This window comes from Amblyraja radiata, chromosome 7, assembly GCF_010909765.2.
Source record: "Amblyraja radiata isolate CabotCenter1 chromosome 7, sAmbRad1.1.pri, whole genome shotgun sequence".
NCBI classification, from domain to species: Eukaryota; Metazoa; Chordata; class Chondrichthyes; order Rajiformes; family Rajidae; genus Amblyraja; species Amblyraja radiata.
In genome coordinates, this window is record NC_045962.1 from 57,551,170 (window position 1) to 57,578,425 (window position 27,256).

General features: G+C 40.7%; 1 protein-coding gene across 2 annotated transcripts in view; it reads left to right on the forward strand.

Moving 5' to 3' along the window:
- Positions 1 to 27,256, forward strand: part of ccdc93 (coiled-coil domain containing 93) — a 58,326-nt gene that overhangs the window by 22,697 nt on the left and 8,373 nt on the right. The window contains exons 8-20 of one of the 2 annotated variants that reach the window (XM_033024623.1): positions 1,560 to 1,596; positions 3,225 to 3,311; positions 5,233 to 5,283; positions 8,333 to 8,419; positions 9,392 to 9,508; positions 11,397 to 11,459; positions 16,529 to 16,602; positions 18,222 to 18,303; positions 19,382 to 19,456; positions 20,017 to 20,088; positions 21,387 to 21,495; positions 22,393 to 22,475; positions 27,108 to 27,145. In XM_033024623.1, coding sequence (XP_032880514.1) covers positions 1,560 to 1,596; positions 3,225 to 3,311; positions 5,233 to 5,283; positions 8,333 to 8,419; positions 9,392 to 9,508; positions 11,397 to 11,459; positions 16,529 to 16,602; positions 18,222 to 18,303; positions 19,382 to 19,456; positions 20,017 to 20,088; positions 21,387 to 21,495; positions 22,393 to 22,475; positions 27,108 to 27,145 — 975 coding nt within the window. The remainder of the gene's footprint in view (positions 1 to 1,559; positions 1,597 to 3,224; positions 3,312 to 5,232; positions 5,284 to 8,332; positions 8,420 to 9,391; positions 9,509 to 11,396; positions 11,460 to 16,528; positions 16,603 to 18,221; positions 18,304 to 19,381; positions 19,457 to 20,016; positions 20,089 to 21,386; positions 21,496 to 22,392; positions 22,476 to 27,107; positions 27,146 to 27,256) is intronic. The other variant, XR_004412629.1, reaches the window with a different exon arrangement.

Below are 27,256 nucleotides of genomic sequence, written 5' to 3' on the forward strand. Positions count from 1 at the left end.
GTTGCACAATTGATCAACTGAAAAGTTTGGAATTCATGTTTTTAACTATTTAGAATTGGGTTCGTTCAGTACTGAACTCATGAATTCACTCTGAGCGAATGTAAATGAAATAGTGAATGGTAAACAGGCTGAATCTCCTTTACCCAAAGGATTTTGCCTGTGGTATAGTTTTAATTGTTTGCTTCAAGGTGTTAAAATTGTCAGCATGATTAGCTTCATGGAAGAGATATAACCAAAAACTGCATGTAAACCTGGTTCACAGCTAATGTAAATTAAAAATTATTAACATTAGGTGTTTCTTCGCAACATTTTTTATAGTAACTTATTAACAGCAGATGTTTAGATATTTTCTTTCCTTGCCACTGCCTTTCTCTTTTTATTTCCATATTACTGATCTTAATGACTTCCAAATCTTTCAATTACTTACAATTTATTCTTCCTGTTTTATGTTAAAACTTTATTTTCTCACTCCTTTTGTTGTTTTCTGACATTCTTCATTTTCATTAGCTTCCCTGATTCCCTCATGTAAGTATTTAGTATTAATTTTCATTTCAAAGCAATCTATCATATTTAAAAAGCTGATGCACTTTTAAACCTCATTGCTAGTTTTCAAATTTAGTATTGATTTCTTAATTATTGGTAATTTAAGATAGTTGTGAATAAAATTCACAATAGGTAATGGGAACATACTCAGTTACCAGCTAGAAGAGTAAACACTGGGAATTGTTTTTATTTTATATGCATAGTAGAATTTAAGGAACTGAAAGGCAATTTTATAATTGGAGCCCTAGATGACTAAGAATGTGGTTACTAAGGGTGCAAATGGAGCAATATAAAGCTCATGGAAAGTTGTTAAGTAAATGTAGGCTATTCAACCCTTCAAATCTGCTCCATTATGACTGACTTTCTACCTGATCAAATTTGAATTTATCCCAGTTTCCCTTGCTCTCAAAAGATATTTGTCTGAATACACTCAATGATTGAGCATCCACAGTTTTCTGAGTAAATTGTTCCAAAATGCATTCAATTTTGCTCAATCTATCTGTTAAACAGTTTTCTGTGACCATGTTGTTGAATCTTTAGCCAAGTGGAATGGCCCACATATAGACTACAGTCTCACGAGAACCCTGTATAATTGAGCTAGATATCTTGTGTGGTTTGCATCGGTTCTCCTTCATTGGATCAGTTCATTACCCAATGTCCACACTGTAGTACAGCCCACTGGGGCTCATGCAAATTTTGTCACCTGCTACCCCTCCACCCAGCTCTACAATTCATAGTGTTGTCACAATAAGCTGTTACTTATCTCTACTGAGTCTGAGAACTTTATTCTGCTTATTACAACATCAATTTGGCGAACAAGTTGTTTCAAATGTGGTTAGATGCAGAATGTGGTGACAGCTAAATTGACACTTGAATATGATGTTAATTTTGAAGAGGTGGTACATTCATTCTATGTTACAATTATTGCAGTGTGCTTTTGATCAGTTGATAAACATGTGTATGCTTGAGTATTAATTGTTTTCTCCTCCACTATCCCCAAACCTCTCTTTCTGCAGGAAGTACGGTTTCAGCAAGCAATCTAAAACTGAAACGGTAAGAATTTAGCATAAATCTAATTTACTCTAGTTTTTATTTCATCTTTGGAGACAAGAGGCTGCAGATGCTATAATCTTGAGCAATGTACAAAGTGGTGGAATAACATAGCAGGGCAGGTAGTATCTTCTGTGGTGGGCAATGGAATAAACCATTTTGGGTCAGGATCCTTCTTTAGGTGGATCAAGTAGAAGGGTCGTGTCCCAAAAGTCATCTACCCATTTACCTCCACCAGTGTTGTTTGACCTGCTGGGTTACTCCATCACCTTTGCTCGGTGTAGCATTGCTCTGTATAAACTGCTAATTTGGATTTATTGGTTAAGGTTTTGAGTCTTGGATCAATGAATATACTCATGATTATACAGCCAAAATCAACACTAATTCCATCTACAAGTTTTCAGATGACACCACTTTGGTGTGCTGAATAGCAAACAATGACACGGCAGAGTAAGGAAGGAGAACTTAGTGACATGGTGCCAGGACAATAACATCTCCCTCAATGTCAACAAGACGAATGAGCTAGTTATTGACTTCAGGAAGCATGGTGGAGTATATGCCCCAATCCTTATAAATGATGCGGATGTGGAAATGGTGGAGAGCTTCAAGTTCCTTGGCTTTAATATTACCAATAATCTGTCGTGGACCAACCACATTGGTGCGAAAGCCAAGAATGCACACCACGCCTATGTTCCTGAGGAGACTGAGGAAATTTGGCACATCTCCAGTGACTCTTACGTATTTGTACAGATGCACCATAGAAAGGATACTGTCGGGTTGCATCACAGCTCGGTTTGGGAACTGTTCTTTCCAAGACTGCAAGAAATTGCAGAGAAATTGCAGGGAGTTGAAGATATAGCCCAATCCATTACACAGACCAAGACTTCCTAACATTTACTCAATCTACATTTTGCTGGCACGGAAAAGCAGCAGACGTGTCCCACCCCGGTCATTCCTCTTTCTCCCTGCTTCTGTCCAGGAGAAGTTAGAGAAGCTTGACAGCGCACACCGCCAGACTCTGAAACCGCTTCTTCCCCTCTGTTATCAAATTTCTGAACGATCCCTCCGTAAACTAGGGTACTGTTCGATTCACCTCTACCCCATTGAGGACATTGGTCTTAGTCTAAAGAACTCGCGCGCTACAATGCTGAGAATTATATTCTGCACTCTGTATCTTCCCCATTGCTGTATCTATTATACTTTAGTTTGAACTAATTGTATCTATGTATGGTGTATCTGACCTGTTTGAATAGCATGCAAAGCAAAGTTTTCACTGTACCCTAGTACATGTAACAATAATTAACCTAAACCTGAAATTAATAAGTATTACAACCAGAGGTTCTTGAAAATCTGTGTTAATTTATGCTCATTACCATAGAATATTGGGTACAATAATTAATTATGATGTTAGTGATATATCTTTATAAAACAGTTTTGGAGATGTTGTTTCTTATTATTCACTATTTCCTCTTTGTATTAAATGTTCACATTTGTTCAAACGTGTTACATGTAAAAGTGTGTTAACACCCCAAAACCTGGATGGCATTCTAGTGCTTCGCAGTTGTTACAGTAATTTTGAAGAAATTTGTGGTAATCTACATAATTTTTTATTTTTCAACATGGGATTACAGACTGAAGACAAAAAAGGCATCTTGCCAACAGGGTTGGCAGCTGAAATTACTAAACTCTCTGAAGATGATCTGGAGGCTGCTGAAGAGGTAGATAAGAACACGTTCAATTTTATAATGAGAGATCCTGAAATATTTACCTTTTTCTGTTTGTATATTATATTGCTCCGCAACTTGTGGGATGCCAGTTCAAAGTATGGGCCATTGGTTTTCCAATTTGCATATATTTCAGGTTACTAATCCTAAAATATTTTTTAAATGGGGAGCAGTTTAGGAATATTTCTTTAAAAAGCCAATATTATGAGAGAATAGAATTTGGATGAAATTATTTCCTTTTTAAACCTTGAACTGTGCAATTAAAATATAGTACATCAGGACTTGAGGTACATCCTGGAATTTGTTGACTAGCCTTTGAGAAGGATATTGACATAAGCAAATTAGAATTGCCCATAGTCAATGTAAATTGACAGCTTGTAATGAGTAGGCAGTGTCAAAATAAAATTTCTTTTAGAACCATTAATTATAACTGAAATCTTTCATCTGTTTTTGACCAAAATGATTGAAGAAGAAAATAGCTAGCTGCTTAAAACCATAATGTTCTCAAGATGAGAAGAAAATTCCTGAATGAATCTTAGAACAATAACTTTTGAAATATAATATTATGGAAGAAATTGAACTTTGACTTAAACACTCACATTGTATCTCCTGATGTATGATATTAACATTCTACTGCAGCAAGTTGTTCTGCAAACTACTACAAATGCAAATTCAATCTAGGTTTGCAACAGCATTGCAGCTACCCAACTCAGTTATTTGGTTGCATGTGCACAATTCTTTGTACATTGCCACGGCAGCTAAAAATTAAATAATTATGTTTATAGATGTGGGGCTTGCTTTTAATTATTGCTATAGTTGCAGTTCTTTTGGAAGCAGAGGAAATAAATAATGATATGTGTGGAAAATATATGGATATATGAAAGCTGAGTGTGGAAGTGATGCTTGCTTTACAGTTTATAGGAATTTAATCATATTACAACCCTGGCCAGACTATTACCTATCAAAATTTGTTAATCCTGGCTAAAATAGAGCAGCCATAGCACCAAAATTTAGTAAAGGACTCGTGTATTGTTAGGCCATTTTGGTCAAGTCTGATGTGCTCTGCAGAAATAAGACAAGCTTCTGAATGATGCTAAATACAATACAATACAATACAATACCGTTTATTTGTCATTTGAACCTCACATGAAGTTCAAACGAAATTTGGGTTCTGCAGTCATACAACCAGAAAAGAACCAAGACACACCAACACAATCCACACATACATCCATCACAGCGAATCTCCTCCTCACTGTGATGGAAGGCAGTGTTGCATTAAATGTTGCATTATTCAAGTTAGCTTCTTCTGGAAGCTTCTCCTGCAACAATGTAAGGGAGATTTTGTTATTGGTCTGGGTAACTGTCAATAATGTATTGTAATTAATATGTTTGATTGGATTGTAAATAGACCACCCCTCTGTAGTTCGGCCCCTCAAGGTTCGGGGACCTATAAAAGGCAGCCCCCACAAGGTCCTTTGTCGATCTTCTGGAAGAGCGCTTGGGACTGCGTGACCTTTTGGAGTGTTTCTGCTTGCACGAGGCTGAAGGGCTTGGCTAGGCAGATACAAGGATCGAACCCGCGGTGGTTTAGGTATTGTATAGAGGAATTTGTTGTGCATTCCAAAAATGAAGATTAGTTGTTCCAGCGGTTGAATCAGTGTTTTATTGACTGAACGAGACTGGGGGGGGAAGCTTAGAAGAGCTTATTTACAAATGCACGGTATTTTAAGACTAATGTATGGTGAATGATCATTGTGAATATTGGCATAATGAGCAAGTTGAATTGCATTCAAATGTAACATTTAGAATATTGAGATGATTCATAAACATTTTGAACTTCCTAATGTAGAAAATTATTGCTTATTCTGAAACTTTTCATCTTTAACCATATTAAAATTTCCATTTTTCCAATTAGCTTCGCATTAAGACATTGATGACTGGAATGGCAGCAATGGCAACAGAAGAGGTATAGATTAGGAATGCTCTAGGCGAAGCATTCATGATTCTGCTTGCAAGATACAGATACAATTAAGTACCCTGATTTTTGTGAACGGGTTGCAAGCAGAAGACTATTTTAAGGTTTTTTGCACTTTTAGAATTTTTGTGATGAAAAGCAACTGGTAACCCTTTTAAGCAACTGGTAACCCTTTTAAAGACTAGGCAATCCATCATTTAACAACATTAACATTTTCAATATTTGTCCCAATTTGTTGCCAAGTGATGGAAACTTGAGACAAATTTAACAAAAGATGGTGATTATCTGTTTTTTTTTAATGCCAACTAAAATGCTATATCCTTTTCATTTTTTTGTCTCCAATGCTAACGTGTAGCTGGTGCTTTATTTAAATTTGACTTGCATTCTCATAATCTCAGATTTAAAAATACTTCCCCTATTATATTTTCATCCAGAATCCTCCAGTGTTCAGAATCACTGTTGTAGTTGTAGCATTAAATTATCTCCCTACTTTTCATGTCTTCTGTACTGTCTAGTAAAACCAATGAGGAATGTGTAAATATAGTTAGTTGGAATTTAATGTTATTATAAATGTTTGTACAATTCTACTTTTATCAATTAAACTATCTTTTAGACACACTAAAAAGATTGAAGTTGTCAAATTGATGGCAAACTCCGCCTGGCTCTGGTCATTTTCCTGTTTGACCCTTTTCAGGCATGAGAGTTCTCCGCAGATATTGAAATTCGGTTTTAAAAAAAATCAAAAAATCCGCGGAGTCTATTTTAGCGGAAAGTTTGTACGTGGGTGCGGGCCGACAGTCTTTGCATGCGCATCTCTATGGCTAGCGCTCAGCTCCGCACATGTAGAGTAGCGGTTTTTCTCCCTGGGGCGGGGAGCACAGTTATGTACCCAACGCTCGCACTGCATTCAAGAGTTTGTATGTCAGACCTACAATGTTCTTTTTTTTTTTTACCTGATTCATTCAGGTTAAATGTGTTATTGTAAGGTGCAATAAAAAAATAAAAAAATTGCAGTATAAATTAAGGATGAACATGTAAGGAAATGGTGTCATTTCAAGGTATAATTAACAAAACATTATCAAAAATGTCCTGTATAAAGGTTACTTTTCCCTAATTAGAGTAAACGAGCAAGGGACAGGTATATGTTACAAGTAGGCGTAGGTAACATAAAATATTTTCAATATGACTTGAGTGTAAACAAGCAAGGAGTTAGTGTCATTTTGAGGTATGATTATCACAAATTTCCTGTGTAAATAAAGAAGTGACAAGCAAGTAAAATGTGTTATTTTAAGGTACAATAAAAAAACCCAGTATAAATTAAGGGTGAACAGGCAAGAAAGTGTCATTTCAAGGTACAATTATCAAAAAATGTCTGCATAAAAGGGGCGCCACGCCCTTTTACTCCCGCCAGGGGCATTGCCCCTCGGAACCCTACCTGGACCCCCATCTCTCTTCCTCTTTTTTTCATTTTTTCCTCTCATGCCTGCCTTTTTAAGTACAACTACACCACCTTGCTTTTTTCTATTTCGTCCATTTTTTCTATTTTGTTCATGTTTAATTCCTAGTCTTTTTTTGCTGTCCTCAGTGTCTTCATGATTTTTGCTTTGATTCCAGGCCACATATGATTGCCTCCAGTTTCCAAATTGTATTACAGACATTAAATTACTCGAAGATAATTTAGCTCATTTTTAGTAGGATTGTCCCTTTTTATGGCTAATATTTTTCAAGAGTTTTAATCTATAAACCCTCTTTGCTTAATCAGTATCCCCACAAAATCTTATGCTTTTCATGCTTGCCCTGTTTTTATAATTGGACTGTTTTATAATTGGTTCTGGTAGATCCTTCTCCTTACAAATTTAACACTTTTGCTGCCACCCTGTTTAAACTTTCAAATAAGATAGTTCCTTCCTGTTAGTCAGCGAGCACACGTATTGCTACAGCTCCTTCCTATCCTGGAACTGGTTCTAGTGTACCTTGAAAAGAAGATAGTACCGTTAGCTCTATTTTTTCAATGAGTCTAATTGAAGTTGCTCTTTTCAGGACTTGATTTCCTTTTCCCTCCTTTACTATTTGTTCTGTCATGGACTACAACAAGTGGAATATTCCTTCCCTTATTTCTTTACAACCTCTATGAGATATCACTTAAGTGGCATACTCTTTTGGATTTTTGTGCTTGACTTTAAAGAATGATATTATAATTGTGAAGTTCACTATATCTGCCATGGATATATTTTAATCCCACTCAATTCAGGATGACTTTAGAGCCACAGTCCTGATCTGTAATGTGGCTGCTATAATGGTCTCCAATGCATTTTGCATAGAATTACCTGCCCAAATTCAACCCCTTTTTAATTTGTTACCTTTCAACCAACCATTTTAATGTACCTTTTCAAATTTGAAGTGCTATTTCTCAATATTGAATATCTGTTATTGTTCGATTCTTTGTAATTTCATATATAGTGTCATATTGTGTTAATGATTTCTAATCTGAAGAATTTGACAAATATTCCTGGATATAATTGCCTTTTATATCAAACAAGATTCCCTCAGATTGTTGCTACCATAGGACTGACATGGTAGGAATTATGTTGCTGCATACAGATCTCAAAACAAGAGTGGCCCATATTGTTCATTCTGTAGTTAACCCTTCCTCTCTTCCCAACATTTTAAAAATACACTTGACCATGATCACTGGAAGCTATTGGAAACTATGCCATGAATGAGTTTTATATCAGGATACACCTGCCCCGTAATATTTGACAGCATGACTATGCACTCGCTTTACCTCAAAGATATGCTCAATTTAGGATGGTACATTATTTTAGTTAGTAAAAACAACGCACTCTTCCTCATCTTGATGATGCTACAGTATATAATGTTACTGAAAGTGTACCTGCATGTTTAAAGCCAGCATGTGTAATCATTTATGCGTTTCTGTTGTCGTTATCTGAAAGCATCAACTGACGAATGTGAGGAAAGTGATATCATCATTCTAAACTTTGAACCTTTGCTTAATGTTTGCTTCATATTTTTGATTCAGGGAAAATTGACCGCAAGTTCAGTGGGTCATATAGTAGGACTACAGTCAGAAGAAATTAAGCAGATTGCATCAGAATACGCTGAGAAGGTAAGAAGTTATTGCATCTGCCTGACATTCCAATGTACTTCAAAGTCAATACTTTGATTATCAAGGGGTTATAATTTAAGTTTGGTCAACCTGCACAGAACATTGTAATATAAATTGCAAAATTGATGAGTGACAAGTTCATTAAAAGTTTGAAAATGATTAAATGATTGATAAGTTGTAGTTTTAGTCCTTCGCGGTTGGCTTCTTTGTCAGTTGGGATTGTAGAACTACGGGGAAGAGAGGGATGGAGAAAGATTAAATTGTGATTTGTTTGATCCTTTAAACCTGCCATGCCATTTGTGGCTGATCATCGAAATCAGTACCCCATTTCAACTTTCTTTCCATTTTCCTTTAAACCCATCTAGCCCTAAGGACAATCCCTGACTTTTTGAATCTATATTCTTCATCTCATTGGCTTATTCCTTATCCCTTGGTCCTGGACTCCTCAGAACATCTTTCTAGCATCTCTTCTGTTCTATTAGTTTTTTCCATGTTTCTACAAGACTCCTCATTCTTCTTTACTACTATGTCTAGTAAATATAAGATGAACTGGCCCAATCTCTCGTCAAATATCAATGCAGCCAAGTCAGGTATCAATCTAGTGAACAAATATATTGGCATTTAGTACCAAATCTCCTGCAATTAATTTTGTTTCTATTTTCTGACTGACGTCACAGCTGCACAGTCAGCAAAGGTGGAGGATTTTCCCTTCCCGAGATCATTATACATTTTACCTGGAGCTTTGACCTACGACTCAAGACATAGTGGCAATCTTGACTTAGTTGTGAACATGTATGTACCCCTCGATCAATGTTTTGGTTTTGAGTTTCACTGCAGCAATTTGATCACAAAAATAAAATAGATTTAACACTGCCTGCTCTTTTGCCCCCCCTGCCTGCTATACCCACCTTGTTGTACTTGTTATACAATGAAGAGATCTACTGCTTTTAAAAATACAATTTACACTTGCAGCAATCAGAGCTTTCAGCTGAAGATCGTCCTGAGCGGCTTGGAGCTGCTCAACAGTATCGAAGACAAATTGCGTCTCTCAATAAACAAATCTTGCAAAAATCAAAACAGTTGGAAGAGGTAAATAAATGAAACTTTCTCACAGTTTGGAGAGAGATTTTTTCCTCTTCATAATAAGCTCTGTATTTTCATCAAAACTAAAGTGGAAATTACTCAAAATCAAAAAAAACAATTAGAATGCTGCAACACATTCTCCTTTATGTAGTTTCTAGTATGTTTTGATTTACAACTGACTCGCCTAAACTGGATAAAAGTCACTGCATTCACTATATCTCCCTCATGATTTTATACACAGTAAGATCACACCTCAGTTTTCTGCACTCAAGTTTATTCGTCACATACACATACGAGATGTGCAGTGAAATGAAAAGTGGCAATGCTCGCAGACTTTGTGCAAAAAGACAAACAAACAAACGACCAAACAAACTATAAACACAATCGTAAACACACACATATTCTTTTACATATTAAATATTGGAAGGAAAAACGTTCAGTAAAGTTAGTCCCTGGTGAGATAGGAGTTTACAGTCCGAATGACCTCTGGGAAGAAACTCCTTCTCAACCTCTCCGTTCTCACAGCATGGCAACGGAGGCGTTTGCCTGACCCTAGCAGCTGGAACAGTCCGTTGCATGGGTGGAAGGGGTCTCCCATGATTTTATTGGCTCTGGAGTTGCACCTCCTGATGTATAGTTCCTGCAGGGGGGCGAGTGAAGATCCCATAGTGCGTTCGGCCGAACGCACTACTCTCTGCAAAGCCTTCTTGTCCTGGGCAGAGCAATTCCCAAACCAGATGGTAATATTTCCGGACAAGATGCTTTCCACAGCCGCTGAGTAGAAGCACTGGAGGATCCTCGTAGACACTCTGAATTTCCTCAATTGCCTGAGGTGGTAAAGGCGCTGCCTTGCCTTACTCACGAGTGCTGTGGCGTGTGATGTCCATGTCATATCCTCAGAGATGTGGACTCCCAGATATTTAAAACAGCTCACCCTATCCACAGTATCCCCATTTATCCTCAATGGTGTGTACGTCCTCGGATGATGTGCCCTCCTAAAGTCCACGATCAGCTCCTTAGTTTTTTTGATGTTCAAGAGGAGGCTGTTGTCCTGGCACCAGAGTGCTAGATCAGCCACCTCCTCTCGGTAGGCCTTCTCATCGTTGTCTGAGATCAGGCCCACCACCACAGTGTCATCAGCAAACTTAATTATTGAGTTGGAGCTGAACCTAGCCACACAGTCATGTGTGTACAGGGAGTACAATAGGCTGAGGACGCAACCCTGGGGCGATCCTGTGCTCAGGGTGAGGGACTTCGATGCATTCCCTCCCATCTTGACTACCTGGGGCCTGGCGGTGAGAAAGTCCAGGGCCCAGGCACACAGGGGGGTGTTGAGCCCTAATTCCAGTAGCTTCCCGGCCAGTCTGGTGGGGACTATCGTGTTGAAGGCTGAACTGAAGTATTTAAAGTCCTAGCCTTCTCAAACTTTCCCTAAAGCTTAGGCCCTCGAATCCTGGCGACATCCTTGCAAATCTTCTCTGCACTCCTTCCAAATTAATAACACCCTTCCTATAGCAGGGTGACCAAAATAGAACAAATTTCTCCAAATACAGCCTCACCAATGTCTTGCACCACTGTAACACTCCTGTCATAGGGAAGAAGATATAGGAGCCTGATAACTAATATCCAGGCTCAGGAACGGCTTTTTCCCTACAGCCATCAGGGTGGGGAAGTCAGTAGCCGTGATGGACTAGACAGTGTTGACCACTGTTTGCAGTCGTCTTTACTCCTGTGCGTTCAAGTTGCCGAACCAGGCCATGATGCAACCTTGTGCAACAAGTTGGATTTCAACTGACATTAAAATGGAACTATAAACTCTGAGAATACTCATTATAAAGATACAACTAAATAGAGGTCACTTATATTGATATACCCTTTACCACTTTTTTATTAGCTGCAAGTTAAATACAGTGAGATCCAGGCTACATGTGAGGAAGAGAAAAAGAAACTGGTGGAGGTATGATTTTATTTTGTATGTATGGAAGCAAAGTATCTGGACATTTGCTAAATAACTTGCACATAGAAGACAGAGTGTGTGTTGTAAATAGCAGATATAGTTTAATCTGAGCAAATGTGAGATAATGCACTGTTGAATGTAAAAGAAAAGGACCTTTAACAGCATTGATGTAAGAAAAGGATTTTGAAGTCCAATTCCATAGCTCCCTAAAGGTAGCATCACAAGTCGATTGAGTGCTAAAGAAAGTATATGGCCTGCTTACTTTTATATTCAGTGCCCCGACTGATAAGTGTCAGTCATGTTGCAGCTTTATAAAACTTTGCTTAGGCCACATTTGGAGTATTGTTTGCATTTCTGGTCGCCCCATCTCCAGCCAATCAATTCACTCTACATGATATCGAAAAGAGGCTGAGAGCATTGGATGCAGCAGACTACAGGACCACCCAGCATCCCGCCCATATTATTGAAGACATGTGCTACAGAACTAATTACATCTCCAGCCAAGTTATTCCAGTACTATTACAACATTGGCATCTACTTGTGATAGTCAAGAAAGCAGTTTGCCATTACATTATCAAGGACTACCAGGGATGAGCAATAAATGCTGGCCTTGTTAGTGGCAACCAATCCTTAAAATGGATATTTAAAAATAAGGTGGTAATAATTTCAGATGGGCCGAAGCCTACTCAACAGGATTAATATGGGGAAGATGTTTAAGTTTACAGAAGTCATGAAGACTGCCGTTGTTGTGGAGAGCATTCGTGGTTAGAGAATAATATCAGTGGTGAAATACGCTGCAGGGTCTTGGTGACATTGATGAACAAAGGGACCTTGAAGTACGTCCAGAGATCCTTGAAGATGGCAGCACAAGGAGATTACATGCATATGGCATATAGGTGTGGGATTGGATACAAAAGCAGAGGAATTATGCTCCAACTTTATAAAACGTTGGTTATACCTCAACTGCAGTGTTGCTTGTAGCTTTGGGCACCACACCAGAGTCATAATCATACACAGGTAGACACAAAATGCTGGAGTAACTCAGCGGGAAAGGCAGCCATCTCTGTAGAGAAGGATTGCAGAGATGCTGCCTGTACCGCTGAGTTACTCCAGCATTTTGTGTCCACCTTCGATTTGAACCAGCATTTGCAGTTCTTTCCTACTCATAGTCATACAGCGTGCTGCAACAGGCCCTTCAACGCAACTCGTAGAGTATCCATCTACGCTAGTCCCTTTTACCCATGTATGACATATCCTCACCCACTATAGGAAGATGTGATATTGATAGTATGAGTGCAAAAGAGATTCATCAGGATGTTGTCTGGGATGGAATGTTTCAGTTATGAAGAGAGACTGGGAAGCTAGGTATGTTGTCCTTGAAGTGGAGGTGATTAAGAGGGGACACAACTGAGGTATACAAAGGGGTATATAGGAGAAGCATAGATAGGCTCGACTGTAGGAAACCTTTCCCTACATCAGAGATAAACAAAGGACATTATTTTTATGATGAGAGAAGAGATTCAGAGGGTATATGAAGGGGTCCTTTTCCTCCCAAAGAGTGGCGAGTACCTGCAGTGCAATGATCAAGAGAGTGGTTGAAGCAGGTTCACTGGCAGCATTTAACTAGTGTCCAGGCTTAGGCCCAGAAAGAAATAAGCCAAGAGCCGAAGATGGGATTGGTGCAAGAGTGCACACTGGTTGGTGTGAATATGATGGGCCGCAGGCATGTTTCAGCACTGAGTGTCTCTGACTGTTTTCCCCTGAAAGGGTCACAGTTTCAAAAGGAGCCAAGCTCTGCAGGACAAATGAGAAAAATCTTTACTAAAAAAGGGAGGTGACTCTACCCAAGAGGGCTGTGAAGTATAATAATAATAATAATACATTTTATTTATGGGCGCCTATCAAGAGTCTCAAGGACACCTTACAAAAATTGAGCATGTATAGGAAAAACATGTAAGGGGAATGAAATAAATAGTAGAGACATGACTAGTACACAAAGTAAAGACAGAATTCAATACAAAACACAGCATGAGGCAATTAATGCACAGATGAAAAGGGACGGGGACGTGGGGCTAAGGATAGGCAGAGGTGAAGAGATGGGTCTTGAGGCGGGACTGGAAGATGGGGAGGGACACGGAATTGCGGATCAGTTGGGGGAGGGAGTTCCAGAGCCTGGGAGCTGCCCTGGAGAAGGCTCTGTCCCCAAAACTGCGGAGGTTGGACTTGTGGATGGAGAGGAGACCGGCTGATGTGGATCTGAGGGACCGTGAGGGTTGGTAGGGGGAGAGGAGGTCAATGAGATATGTGGGGGCCAGATGGTGGAGGGCTTTGTAGGTGAGGACCAGGATTTTGTAGGTGATCCGGTGGGAGATGGGAAGCCAGTGAAGTTTTTTGAGGACTGGAGTGATGTGATGCCAGGATTTGGTGTGGGTGATGAGTCGGGCGGCTGCGTTCTGGACCAGTTGGAGTCGGTTGATGTAGGTGGAGCTGATGCCAAGGAGAAGTGAGTTGCAATAGTCCAGTCGGGAGGAGATGAAGGCATGGATGAGTCTTTCAGCAGCAGGCGGAGTGAGAGAGGGTCTGAGTTTGGCGATGTTGCGGAGATGAAAGAAGGAGGTTTTAATGACATGGCGGATGTGAGGCTCAAGGGAGAGGGTGGAATCAAAGATCACGCCAAGGTTGCGGGCCTGGGGAGATGGGGAGACAGTGGTGCCGTCGATGGTGAGAGTGGGGTTATTGATTTTGCTGAGTGTGGCTTTGGAGCCTATGAGGAGGAATTCTGTCTTATCGCTGTTGAGTTTGAGGAAATTATGTTGCATCCAGGTTTTTATAGCTGACAAACAGGAGTTGATATGGGAGAGGGGGGGGTTGTGGGGGGATTTGGTGCCAAGGTAAATCTGGGTGTCATCAGCGTAACAGTGGAAGTCCAGATTGAAGTGGCGGAGTATCTGACCAAGGGGGAGGATGTAGATGATGAAGAGGAGGGGGCCGAGTACGGAGCCTTGGGGAACGCCTTGAGTGACTGCGGCTGTAGCAGAGGTGTGGTTGTGGAGAGAGATGAAGTGGGATCTGTTGGAAAGGTAGGAACGGAGCCAGCTGAGTGCAGAGCCTTCAATGCCGAGGTCCTTGAGTCTGGTGAGCAGGATGTTATGGTTCACTGTATCGAAGGCTGCGCTCAGGTCGAGGAGGATGAGGATGTTGAGGGAACCAGTGTCAGCAGAGGTGAGGAGGTCGTTGAGGACTTTGAGGAGAGCAGTTTCTGTGCTATGGAGGGGGCGAAAGCCAGATTGGAGGGGTTCAAGTAGGTTATACGCAAGGAGGTGGGAATGAAGTTGCGACGCAACGATACGCTCCAGGGTTTTTGAAAGGAAGGGGAGGTTTGAGATTGGGCGGTAGTTAATGAGAGAGGAGGGATCAAGACCAGGTTTCTTTAGGATTGGTGTAACGGCAGCAGTTTTGAAAGCGGAGGGGACAATTCCTTGGGACAATGAGGAGTTGAAGAGATTAGTGAGGTAGGGGCAGAGTACGGGGAGGCAGGACTTCAACAGGGGAGTGGGGAGAGGGTCGAGGGAGCAGGTGGTGGGTTTGGAAGAGCTGATGAGTTTGGAGATTTCAATAGGGGTGACCAGGTCAAACTGGGAGAGGAAGCAGTGTGGAGGAGGGGTAAGGAGGTCAGTGGAGATGTTGAAAGGAGGGGCCGTGGTAGGTGGTGGAGTAGATGCTGGGGAGTCGGGTACAGGGGATAAAGATTGATAGATGGTGCTGATTTTATCAGCGAAAAAGTGGAGGAATGAGTTGCAGAGATCCGGAGTAGAGGTAGGGAGAGTGTTGGCTCGAGGCTTGAGGAGGTTGCCCACTGTGGAGAAGAGGGTTCTGTGGTTTAGGCAGGGATCGGTGAATATGGAGGAGAGGTAGGCAGATTTTGCAGCAATGAGGGCATCTTTGTAGTCAGTGAGGTGGAGTTTGTAAGCTTCAAGGTGGACTGTGAGAGATGATTTCTTTATTAGTCGTTCGAGTTGGCGACCAGTCTGTTTCAGTTTACGAAGTGCAGGTGTGTACCAGGGTGAGGATGTGTTGAAAGTTACGGTTCTTGTTTTGAGGGGGGCCAGAGTGTTGAGGGAGGTAGACAAGGTGGAGTTGAGATGGTTTGTGAGATCATCAGGTGAGATGGGGGTTGAGTCCAGTGGGAGAGTGGTGGAGAGCAGGTCAGAGAGATGGAGGGGATCAATGGATTTTAGATTCCGGAAGGTGATTTCTCGGAGGAAGCGGGGGCGAGGTGTCGGAGAAGGGATGGTGAACCGTATAAGCTTATGATCAGAGAGGGGGAAGAGGCAAGGATGGAGGTCGAGTACCGGTTGATTTATGGAGCAGACCAGATCAAGGATGTGACCTTTGTCATGGGTGGGAAAGGTGACGTGCTGAGAGAGAGAGAAGTTGTCCAGTAAAAAGGCGAATTCAGATGCGAGCTTGCAGGTGGGGGAGTCCATGTGAATATTTAAGTCACCAAGTAGTAGCAGACGTGAGGAGAGGGATGAGGCAAGTGTGAGGAGTTCAGTGAAGTCAGATAGGAAGGAGGGGTTTGGTTTAGGTGGCCGGTAAATGAGGATGACTGTCATGGAGGAAAGGGTTTTGAAGGCGAGGAATTCAAATGATGCTACTGGGGGGAAGGTGAGTTCAGTGATACGAAAATTCTGGTATGTCATTGATTGCATTCAATTGAGAGCAATAGGTTTCCTGATGATGGAGGAACTGGGATATGGAGATGGGGCAGGAAAATGGTGGCGAGGTAGATGATTACCTTTGATCTTGCTGAATGTCAGAGCAGGCCTAGTTGCTGATTGCTTTCTGCAGTATTTAGCTTTTGCTTACAATGTCACCTTTTAATATCCCTATCAAATTTATTTTTCTACACACTAATTAGATGGCCTCCAGTTTGTAGTTTACTTTCATGCCTAGAACATAGTGATTCTGTTATCTTTGGCAAGAAGGGCATAGAAATGTTGACTTTCTGTACTTCCAACTTTCAGAGTATTTTGCTCTTATTATCTTGCTTGATTTTGTATTTTCAGGTTATGAATTATGGGCAGAAACTGGATAAGGAACTGGCGAACCTCGAAGCTGTGGAATCTGAAGCTGATTCCAGGTAAATAGGATTTGGACTATATATATAATTCAGTCTTCTGGATTTTGCAAATACTGGAAAGGCAGCATTTGAGACCCTTAAGATATCAACAGATATATTAGTTCTTTAATAAATTACTAAATTGAAAATGTTGTATCCTTTGGGATAATTAATTTGTCTGATAAAATTGGAATAATGGAATAAAGTGTCAAAATAAAATTAAGAGATAGAAAAATAACTAGTTGAAAGAGATAAAAAGCCTTGTCGGTAGCTTTGTGTTATGTTTCTTGCATATGTCTTCTGCAAATAAATGGAAATACAATGAGAGGCTTAGAAAATCAAAACATTAAACAAACCTTCCAGCATTGTAATTCATACAGGCATCAGAATTTATCTTACTAGAAAATAAAGGTATAAGGAGCGTATGGAATCAAGCTCAAACCTGAGAAATAATCAATTAGGTGAGATCTTTAGTTCTTCAAACACAAAGTTTGGCTAAGTTTAAGAATTAGATTACAATGACAGTTTGAAATGCTGATGGCAGTTTGCATTCACTCCACTTGTTCATTCAGACCAAATCATTTAATCTTCAAAGGAAACATTTCCTCACTTTTTATTCTATATTCATGGGAAAGCTTAACAAAGGCTGGTAGTCAGCTTTGTCCGTTACAATGTACAATAATACTAAAATATTTTGAAGTAAGATAATATAAAAAGTTAGTCAACCAACAGCAAAAAAAGAAGGGATTAACATTTCAGCAAGATGACCTTTTGTAAGATCTTGTATTAGGTGCCACATTTATTGTAGTTTTTACTTCTCATGGATATCAGCCTTGATCCTAAAGATTGTTATTTAAAAAAAACATTTAAAAAACTTGAAATGCTCTGTCCCAGTATTTTGCATACATAAGTTTATTAGGGAAAATATAATGTTTGATCCTAATGTTCTAATTTCTATCCTAAATTTAGCAGATTAAGTTGAAAGGGCCTTGATTTTGTTTTTCCCGTCAAAACAATTGCAGCCCCCTCTGAGAAATGTCTAATTTGTTTCATCCTTTCACAATGTAAAGTTTACCTTTTTGTTCCACAATCTGTATTCTATAAAAAATCAAATTTCTAAGTCTACTTGTGCTTTTTTATTAAAGGGACTTTTTTTTTTGTTTAGAAACAGAATGCTCAAGAGTACTAAATCCATTACTGCACAGTATACCTGACTGGGCCCTATTTGATCTAATATATTAAGATTGCATTGCTACAAATGATAAATACAAATATATATTCCAAAATTATCACTGCCCGGTGATCTGACTTTTTTGGAACAACTTGCATTTGTGTTTCATTATCTTAAACAATATTATCATAAGAAAAAGATCAAAAATGAACTCAAATTATTAATCAATTCTAATATTGTGCATATTTTCCTTTAGTTGTCCCTGTTTTAATTCTTTTTACGCAGCTTTATATAAATGTATTGTGTTAAAATAGTTTTCACTCCAGCATGTTATATACCAAGTTGTGTTCGTAGGATCCATCATTTTCATAGTAAACGAGAGGACCTATTTCAACATTTACTGACCTCTGTATTTATTGCAAGTTTTTATTTCTGCACTGATTCTAATACAAGCACCTGTATTACATAGCATCCTAGAAAAGCTGAGAGAATTGGTGACAATGAATGAAGGTCTAAAGGATCAAGAACAACAGTTTAGGAATCATTGCAGGGTAAGAATGTACTTCAGTATGATTATAGAATGATAAGACACAAAAATAACATGCCTAAATTGCGTAAATCTTACTATTTCTATCCTTAAAAAAGCAGAATTCCCTTTTATTTTATATCATTGCCATGCCTTCTTCTTCTCCCCCTCCCCCCCTTGGCCCCCATTCTGCAAGTCTTTAATGGCTTTGTCAAAGTAGTACTAGATTGAGTGCTTTATCCTGAATTATTTGACCCCAATTACTCTGTAAAGTTTAAGTAGCTTGTTCTTGTGGTACTTGCAGTCTAAAGCAGAAACGTATTTTTATTAAACTTAACTATACTTAAATTACTATGTATACTTTTCCAGAAAATGATAAGATTAGCTTAGCAGTATATCATTATTAAATGGGGTGACAGGTTTCTTACATTGTCAGTTCGTAGTGCTGCTTCATGGCTTCTGAAACCCAGATTTGATTTTGATCATTGGTGCTGTATGTGACATTTGCATTGTTTGTATTGCACTGTGTGAGTTACCCTTAGGTTATCTGACCAGTGTAACTTTCTTCGAGTAGAGTTGGTTGGCAGGAGAATTGGCAGTGGTGGAGCCTTGGGTTACTGATAGGGATATGCAGGAAAATGGGATTAGTTATATAGGTGCTTTTGATGGTACGAATACCATGGGCCAAATGGCTTATTCCTCTGCTGTATAACTTATTTTCTAAATGTGTGATTTTTAAGTTTGAGTATTGATAACAATAAACCTTCTCTTCCTGAATCCATGCAGTCATAAAATTTCATCGTGTCAGATCATTATATACTCCTTCCTACTTTCTGTCCAGCAACATCAAACAATCCTCGTCTTTCTGTAGTATAAACCAGCTTGTTTTTTTTAAGGTTGTTTAATTCGAGTAGGACCAACCAATTAGGTTATGTCTGCCATTCCAGTCCCAAGTGCCATATTCAATATCGACCCAGTATTTCTTTTTGTGGAAATAAAAAAATTACAGATGCTGGAAATCTAAAATAAAATCAGGAAAGGCTGAAGAATTTTACAGCTTAATTTGAGACAGTTTACATTATATTTTGAGTTACTTATTGCAGGAGGAGATGGCCCGATTGCAACAGAATATTGAAAACCTCAAGAGTGTAGCTGGGAATGAGGAAGCTGAAGTAAAGGTACATTGTACTATCATAAATATGCTAATAAATCAATAAATAATCATTCTAATATCAAAGTAGATTTGTAATGATGAACATGAGAAAGGACTGATAAAGTAGCAATACCCTGAGAAAATGGAGATGCCCAGTTTGAATTTTCCATTCATTTTTTGCACATAAGTACTGAAATCAACATGGCCCATGATCTTGAGGGTATTGCTACTTTATCAGTCCTTTTTTTAATAATGGTCTTTGTCACATTTGTCCTCCAATTAAAAAGAATTGTCATTTTCTACAGTAATGTACAGTTTGTAACTGTTATTTAAACTGTCATGCTGCTGGTTATTCAACAGGAGCAATCCTAAATAATTCAATTTCTTTCCCTACTAGTTCTAGAAAAGTGCAAGTTCTTATGAATGCCTTTTTAATTGGTGTATTAGTGATCTACTTCATGTAATTATGAAGTAACTTGTTTGAATATAATAAGACTATTTTAAGGCGTTTTTGGGATACTGTATGAGAGAATGATCTATCAAAGCCTGTTTATTTAAATTGTTCCACTTTTTATCTTCCACTAGGAACACGGTGAATTAATAGAACAACAGTATAAAGAAGATCGAGATAAGCTTCAGAAAATACGACTCTTGTTGGTAAGAATATTTTGGATTATTAATTCTCAAACACACATGTTAATGAAAAGTCTTCTCTGGTGCATCTATCTTAAAACACTGAAGTTTTAACTCAAACTTTACCAATGTTCTCAAATTTGTGTCTATTACTAATATTGCCAAAAGTGGAATTGGTCTTAATACTCTACCTAGGCCTCTCATAATTTTGTGCATTCGCAATGAAATGCTCTTTAAACATCAATAAAAGAATCCCACTCTGGCCCTCCCTCGAGTACACTCAACAGATTTCATAATTCTTATGTATATTCTCTAATGCGGCCTCGTACAAATTTGCTTTATATTTAGCGAATCACTTTGAAGTGCAAGGGCAAATACAGTACCCAGTTTTACACGTGTTTATTATTTCCTTATTGCAAAATCTTGTAGTTGTGGGTGAGAAAGATGTTTCTTGTCCACGGTTTGTTCATTGGACATTGGTATACTAACAATGCAGATACTTAATGTCCATCCATAGTTGTTGCTGAGCAGAGTGAATGAACTACAGATCTAGAGTCACATACAGGCCAGTTAGAGTGAGGATAGCACACTTTCATCCCACGAGTTCATTAGTGAGCTGAGTTAATCCACCACTTTGTTTTATGTTCAAGATTCCGGCATCTGCAGTTTCTTGTGTCTTCATCAATGAACCACTAGGGTGTTTACAACTGTACAGTGGTTTGTTAGTTACTGTTGCAAGTTTTATTTCATTCTAGCTCTCAGGGTGGGATTTGAACATTTTTCTGAATAAATAATCCATGCTTCTGGATGTTAATTCAATTATTTAACCACTCTGCCACTGTGCTTTTTGATTTTTGCCCCCAGTGACCTAGATTTGTGATATTATTTCCAAAATTAAGCAGTTTACTGTGGGATGCTTCAGTGTGTCATCCACGTAAATGATTTGCTCAGTTGGGTAATATAATAGGTTAATCTGGACCAGCTATTTGCTTTGTCCTGAGACACCTGAATGCTCTTATGCACATTGCCTGATTAAAAATATTAACCTTGTATGATACCTGGAAGTTTGAGTTGCAAAAAGGGTTTAGGTTTATGGATGTATATTTGAAAAAAAAAATCTGCATTTGCATTCTTGGGGTTTAATAAATTAAACTGAACCAGGATTACCTCGGTTAAATGTGGTCAGTTATCAATGTTGAACTTAAAATTACTGATTCAAATTATAGAATCACATTATAACATCAATGCTGTTTTGCTATGTGGGATAGCCTATTAAATTAACAGTTTGAAAATAAGGTAAATCATAGTTCATTTGCATACAGGCTCGACGAAATAGAGAAATTGCTGTTTTGCAACGAAAAATTGATGAAGTACCAAGCAGGGCAGAATTGACCCAATATCAGAGACGATTTGTTGAGCTCTACAATCAAGGTATGTATTTGATCTAATTTTCTTTTTTCTTCACAAAATTTGCTCTGCAGAACAGCTATAGGTCCATTATTAAATATATATGATATATAATATAATATGTGTGTGAAATAAAATACAATAACTAAGAGTAGGGGAAAATGGGAAAATAACCTAATTTTGCTAATAAAAATTGAAAACAACTTGTGTTTTCAATTTTCAGTTTTTTACATGTTTTAGAATTGGGTCATCTTGTACTTGTGAGGCTATTTGAGTCCCCCCTCAGAATCACCCAAATCATTTAAAAGCCAGTGGGATGGTAGTTAAACTACACTCACCGGTGTAATATAAGAGATGCACTGGAAATTTGAACACTGCATACTCCACAGTACCATAATAATGATTGGATAATCTGCCTCTTGATACTTGAAGTATAAGCATTGGGTAATACACTGGGGCCACCCCCCCCCCCCCCCCTGCTTGTCAAGATGGTGCTGTGGGTTTTTTTTTAACAGCGATCTGGAAATGTGATCTTTGTTTAATGTCTCAGCCAAATTATGGCTTCTCAATCAACCAATACACTGGAGTGTTGGCTAAGAATTTTGTATACAAATCTCTTGAGTAAAATTTGAATATGGCTCCAGCTGACTCCAAGACATGATTGCTGCCAATTGGGTCACAGTTGTCAGTGTGACTAAATCTTGTGCATGCTTTATTACTTTTAAACTGGATTTTACCCAAATTCATACCTGAATAAGTATTTCAAATTACTTTCTATATTTAAATTAGTGAAACAATCCAATGATTATTTTGAAGGATTCCACGTGTATTATATTTTGCAGTGAAACATTTGAAACATAGATAAGGATTTGCCCGAATTAGATTTTAAATTCTTTCTGGTATCCATATGTTTTGTTGCAGTTGCAGCAACTCACAAGGAAACAAAACAATTTTTCACTCTTTATAATACACTTGATGATAAAAAGGTGTACTTGGAAAAAGAGGTAAGGAAAACAGAAACCCATTGCATTGTATTCTCAGTCACTGATAAGTTAAAACAATTGTGGCAAATACGTTCATCCAAAGCTATGACTATTAAAATATAAATAAATACACATGATGAACCATGGAAATAAAAACAAAGGATGGACTGAGCAAAATATCAGTCAAACCTGCTAATTGAAGAGTTATTTATATTTTGAGTTTGTCCTTCAGAAAAGGATATGGGTAGTCCCGGGGTTATATTAGGCTTCCGTTCCTGAGAACTGTCCAGAAACTTTATTTTTGTTTCTTGTTAAGCAGAAACTAACGATTTTAATATAAAATTATCTTCCTCTGTGCAGTTATCGAAATGTCCCATTGCTGGTTTTGAAAATCTTCATGTATTAATGAATATTAGTGATTGATAAACAATGTTGCAATGTCAATAGAAGCCTTTGTGGCGGGCTGAGCCATTTTGGTATTGAACTGTCGTTGGTCGGGCTAGAACTCTCGCGTGGGCCGGGCATGATCTGGGCCGACCAATTACGCGGTCAGAGGAGCGGGCCGTCGTGGGGTTAGAGAACAAAGGATTTGGCGGTTGTAGTTTAACCCGTGTGTGCTCACGAGCGACGGCACGGGAATAGTTACATATTAACTTGATACGTTCGTGAGCGACGGGGCTGTAGCGGTTAATTATTAAATGGTGTTTACACAATACGTGGACCTCTACAGTGGTGACCCCAACGATCCAAAATGTCCTATTTTGGATTTTATCATGTTTGCAGCCGACAACCCAGATCAGCAGAACGCAGTTTTGATCAAACTGCCCACTTTCTGGACATCACAGCCCTGCTTGTGGTTTGAACAGGCTGAAGCCTAGTTCCACATTGCCAGATCACTGCCGATGCCACCAAATACTACTATGTGGTCAGTGCCATGGACCAGGACACCGCCGGGCGCCTAATCGATTACCTTCGCCAGTCACCAGCCGACGGCAAGTGCGAGGGCCTCAAAATGCTCCTCTTGCGCACTTTCGGTCTCAGCCGCCGCGACAGGGCAGCCAGACTCCTGCACATGGATGGCCTAGGCGACCGCAAGCCGTCCGTGCTTATGAATGAAATGCACGCTTTGATGGACGGACACAAGACCTGCATCCTGTTCAAACAGGTTTTTCTCGAGCAGATGCCTGATGACATTCGCCTGCTCCTCGCGGATGCCGATTTCACCAACACCCGATAGCTGGCTGCCTGTGCTGATGTGCTGTGGCAGGCGAAACAGCAGGGTGGCGCCACCATCAGCCAGGTGGCGTCGGGTCAAGCGGCCGGTCCCAGCTTCTACCAAAGGCACAGCAGTGAGGCCGGCCACGAGCGACGCCGGCAAATGTATGTGATGCTACTACCACCAAAGGTGGGGTTCCGAGGCCCGCCGATGCCGACCAACCTGCACGCATCCAGGAAACGCCTCGGCCGGCCGCCAATAGTCGCTACTGCGGCAAGCCAGAAGCACCAACTGGCCAAAGACAAATTTCGCAGGATGGAGGAAATGGGCATAGTGCGCCGCTCAGACAGCCCGTGGGCATCCCGCTTCACATGGTCCCCAAAGCGTCTGGGGTCTGAAGACCCAGTGGGGACTACTGCCTTCCCAATGACGTCACAACGGCCAACTGGTAACCTGTCCCTCGGATCCAGGACTTCACGGCCAGTCTGGACGGCGCCAAGGGTTTTTTCCTAAATCGACCTGGTACATGGCTACCATCAGATTCCAGTCCACCAGGACGACATCCCCAAGACGGCTCTCATCACCCCGTTCAGGCTCTTTGAGTTCCTACGGATGCCTGGAGCTCCTCGCGCTCTACCTGGCCATCCGGCATTTCCGCTACTTCCTTGAGGGCAGGGGTTTCACAGGGATGACAAGCAACTCAAGTTTGCCTTTGCCAAGGTGTCTGATTCCTGGTCATCCCGGCAGCAGCGTCACTTGGCCTACACCTCCAGCACATCGCAGGCAAGTGTAATTGGGTCGCAGATGCGTTGTCCCGCACCGTCATCAATGCCATCCATGCTTTGGTCCCAGGTTTCGACTACCCGGCCGTGGAGGACGTATGATTCGGGCCCGCTGACACCACATCTTTGCGACGTGTCTACCGGACAGCAAAGACCCATCATCCCCGCAGCCTGGCGCAGCCGGATTTTCGATATGGTTCATGGTCTGGCTCTCCCATCCACCCAGGCAACAACGGCACTGGTGGCAGCCAAGTTCATGTGGCACATGTTGCACAAACAGGTCGGCAACTGGACCAGGGCGTGCATCCCTTGTCAAACCTCAAAGATTCAGCGACACATCAAAGTGCCGCTGCAGAATTTTGCCCTGCCACACCGGTGTTTCGACCACATCCACGTCAACATCGTTCGACTGCTGCCCCCATCCACAGGTGTCACCCACCTTTTCACCATCAAGGACCGATTCACGAGATAGCCGGAAGCCGTCCCGCTCTCGGATACCTCCACTGTGACGTATGCATGTGCCCTCACTGCCCACTAGATCGCCTGCTTTGGTGTGCCGGTGGATATCTCCTCCTACAGAGGTGCGCAGTTTACCTCTGATTTGTGGTCAACAATGGCCCGGCTGCTTGGCGGTCAGCTGAATCACACTACGGCCTACCATCCGCAAGCAAACTGCCTCTTGGAGCATTTTCATCGGCACCTGAAGGCATCCCTAAACGCACAGCTCACGGGCTCAGACTGGATGGACGAGTTACCATGGGTCCTGCTGGGCATATGCGCTGCCTCAAAAGAGGACCTGACAATTTCCTCGGCTGAGCTGGTGTACAGCGCCCGCTTACGGTCGCAGGAGACTTCATCTCGGCGACACATGGACATCAGGAACTGCCCACGACCATGCGGATGTGCCTCTGGGAGAAGGTGGGCACACTCACGCCAGTCCCAACATCCCGGACTCACCACCACGTACATCCCACCCGCCCCCAGGACTGCCAGTACGCCTTCCTTTGCCGCGATTCCCACCGTACGCCACTGCAAAGGCCTTACGAGGGACACGGCACCACGACTTTTGTCATCAACATGGGCGGCAGACACGAGACTGTCTCTGTGGACCGTCTTAAGCCGGCACACTTGGACATTAATCAACCAATGCAAGTGGCACTGCCCCGCTTTAGAGGGCGTCCACCATCTTGACCACACCCGCCCTCAACTCTGCCAGCTGCGATCCCGAACGCAGGAGACGCTTACACAAGATCAGGCCGCCTCACTCGTGAGCCTAACCGTTTCCATTACTCCGGTTCTGGGTCATGTGGCTGAGCCATTTTGGTATTGAACCGTCGTTGGTTGGGCTCGAATTCTCTCATGGACCCGGCTTGATTTGGGCCGACCAATCACGCGGTCAGGGGGGCGGGCCGTCGTGGGGTTGGACAAGAAAGGATTTGGTGGTTGGAGTTTAACTCGTGTGTGCTCACGAGCGACGGCACGGTAATAGTCAAATATTAACTTGATGCGCGCATGAGCGACGGGGCTGTATAGGTTAATTATTAAACGGAGTGTTTACGCAACGAGTGGACCTCTACACCTTGTCAGTTTCCAAAGCTAAGGGGCTGTCCCACTTAGGCGACCTAATTGGCGAGTTTAGGAGAGTTTGAAAAAAATGTCCTCCTTTGTAGAAGACCTCCTTCGACTATGTTGAAGACTAGCTACGACTAACTTCGGGAAAATTGGACACCGAATAGTGGAGAGTGAAGACAACCTCCTTTGGCCTCCCTTCGACTATGATGAAGACTATCTACGACTACCCTCGACTACCATCGATTACCTATAACTAACATGCGGACCTACTACAATTAAACCTACACGTAAAAAAAGTATTTTTTTTTTTTTCCATGGCGACCTTTTTTTGCTCGCGGACATTTTTCAACATGTTGAAAAATACGCTGCGACCTAGCTGAGGCCTCCAGTACACGGGGACTACTCTCGAGCATGAAGGAGAGTTACAAAGACCTCCTACGGCCTCGTGTCGACCATGCTGCGAGTATGAGTCGAGGGCAAACTCACCAGAACTCGCAAATCAGGTCGCCCAAGTGGGACAGCCCCATAAGTGCACTCCCTCTGTGGTCTGGCAGGTGCGTTATTAAAGTCGCAAGGAGGTTACATGTATACACATTTTTAAATTGGTTTTCTTTAGAATCAACTAGCTTCTGCCCCAATTCCATAATGCGTGCAGATGTTTGCATTTCAGTAACTTCCCTCTCAAATTATTTTAAACTTTATGGGAGAATTTGCTTAAAATAACAAAATTAATAGGGGATTCAATACAATTTTAATAGCTACAATACTGTTAACTTTTATGTTGGACAAGTGGCTCCATGGAATTATGTATTTCCAATGTAAGGACACTAAATGACAAGACACGTCTGAATGTTCAGACACAATTATCCTCACACTTCATATAAGTACAAGAAAAAGATATGGGTTTCCTGATCATTGTCTTGGTAGGTTTGGCTATAATGTCTTTATTGCATGTTATGGTGTTCATTATCTAATTTTAAGATTGCAAGATTTGGATTGGTTTAAATGTTTCAAAAGTAATAAATGACACAATGCTAAAGCAATATATGTCAAAAGGACTCAATCGGTTTTCTTACTTCCTAGGTTAACCTGTTGAATTCAATTCATGATAATTTTCAACAGTGAGTATCATGCAAGTTACATGGAACAGTTACATTTATGCCAGGAGAGGAATACTCAACTGCATTGTTCATGAATACAGTACCCTCCATAATGTTTGGGGGAAAAAACAT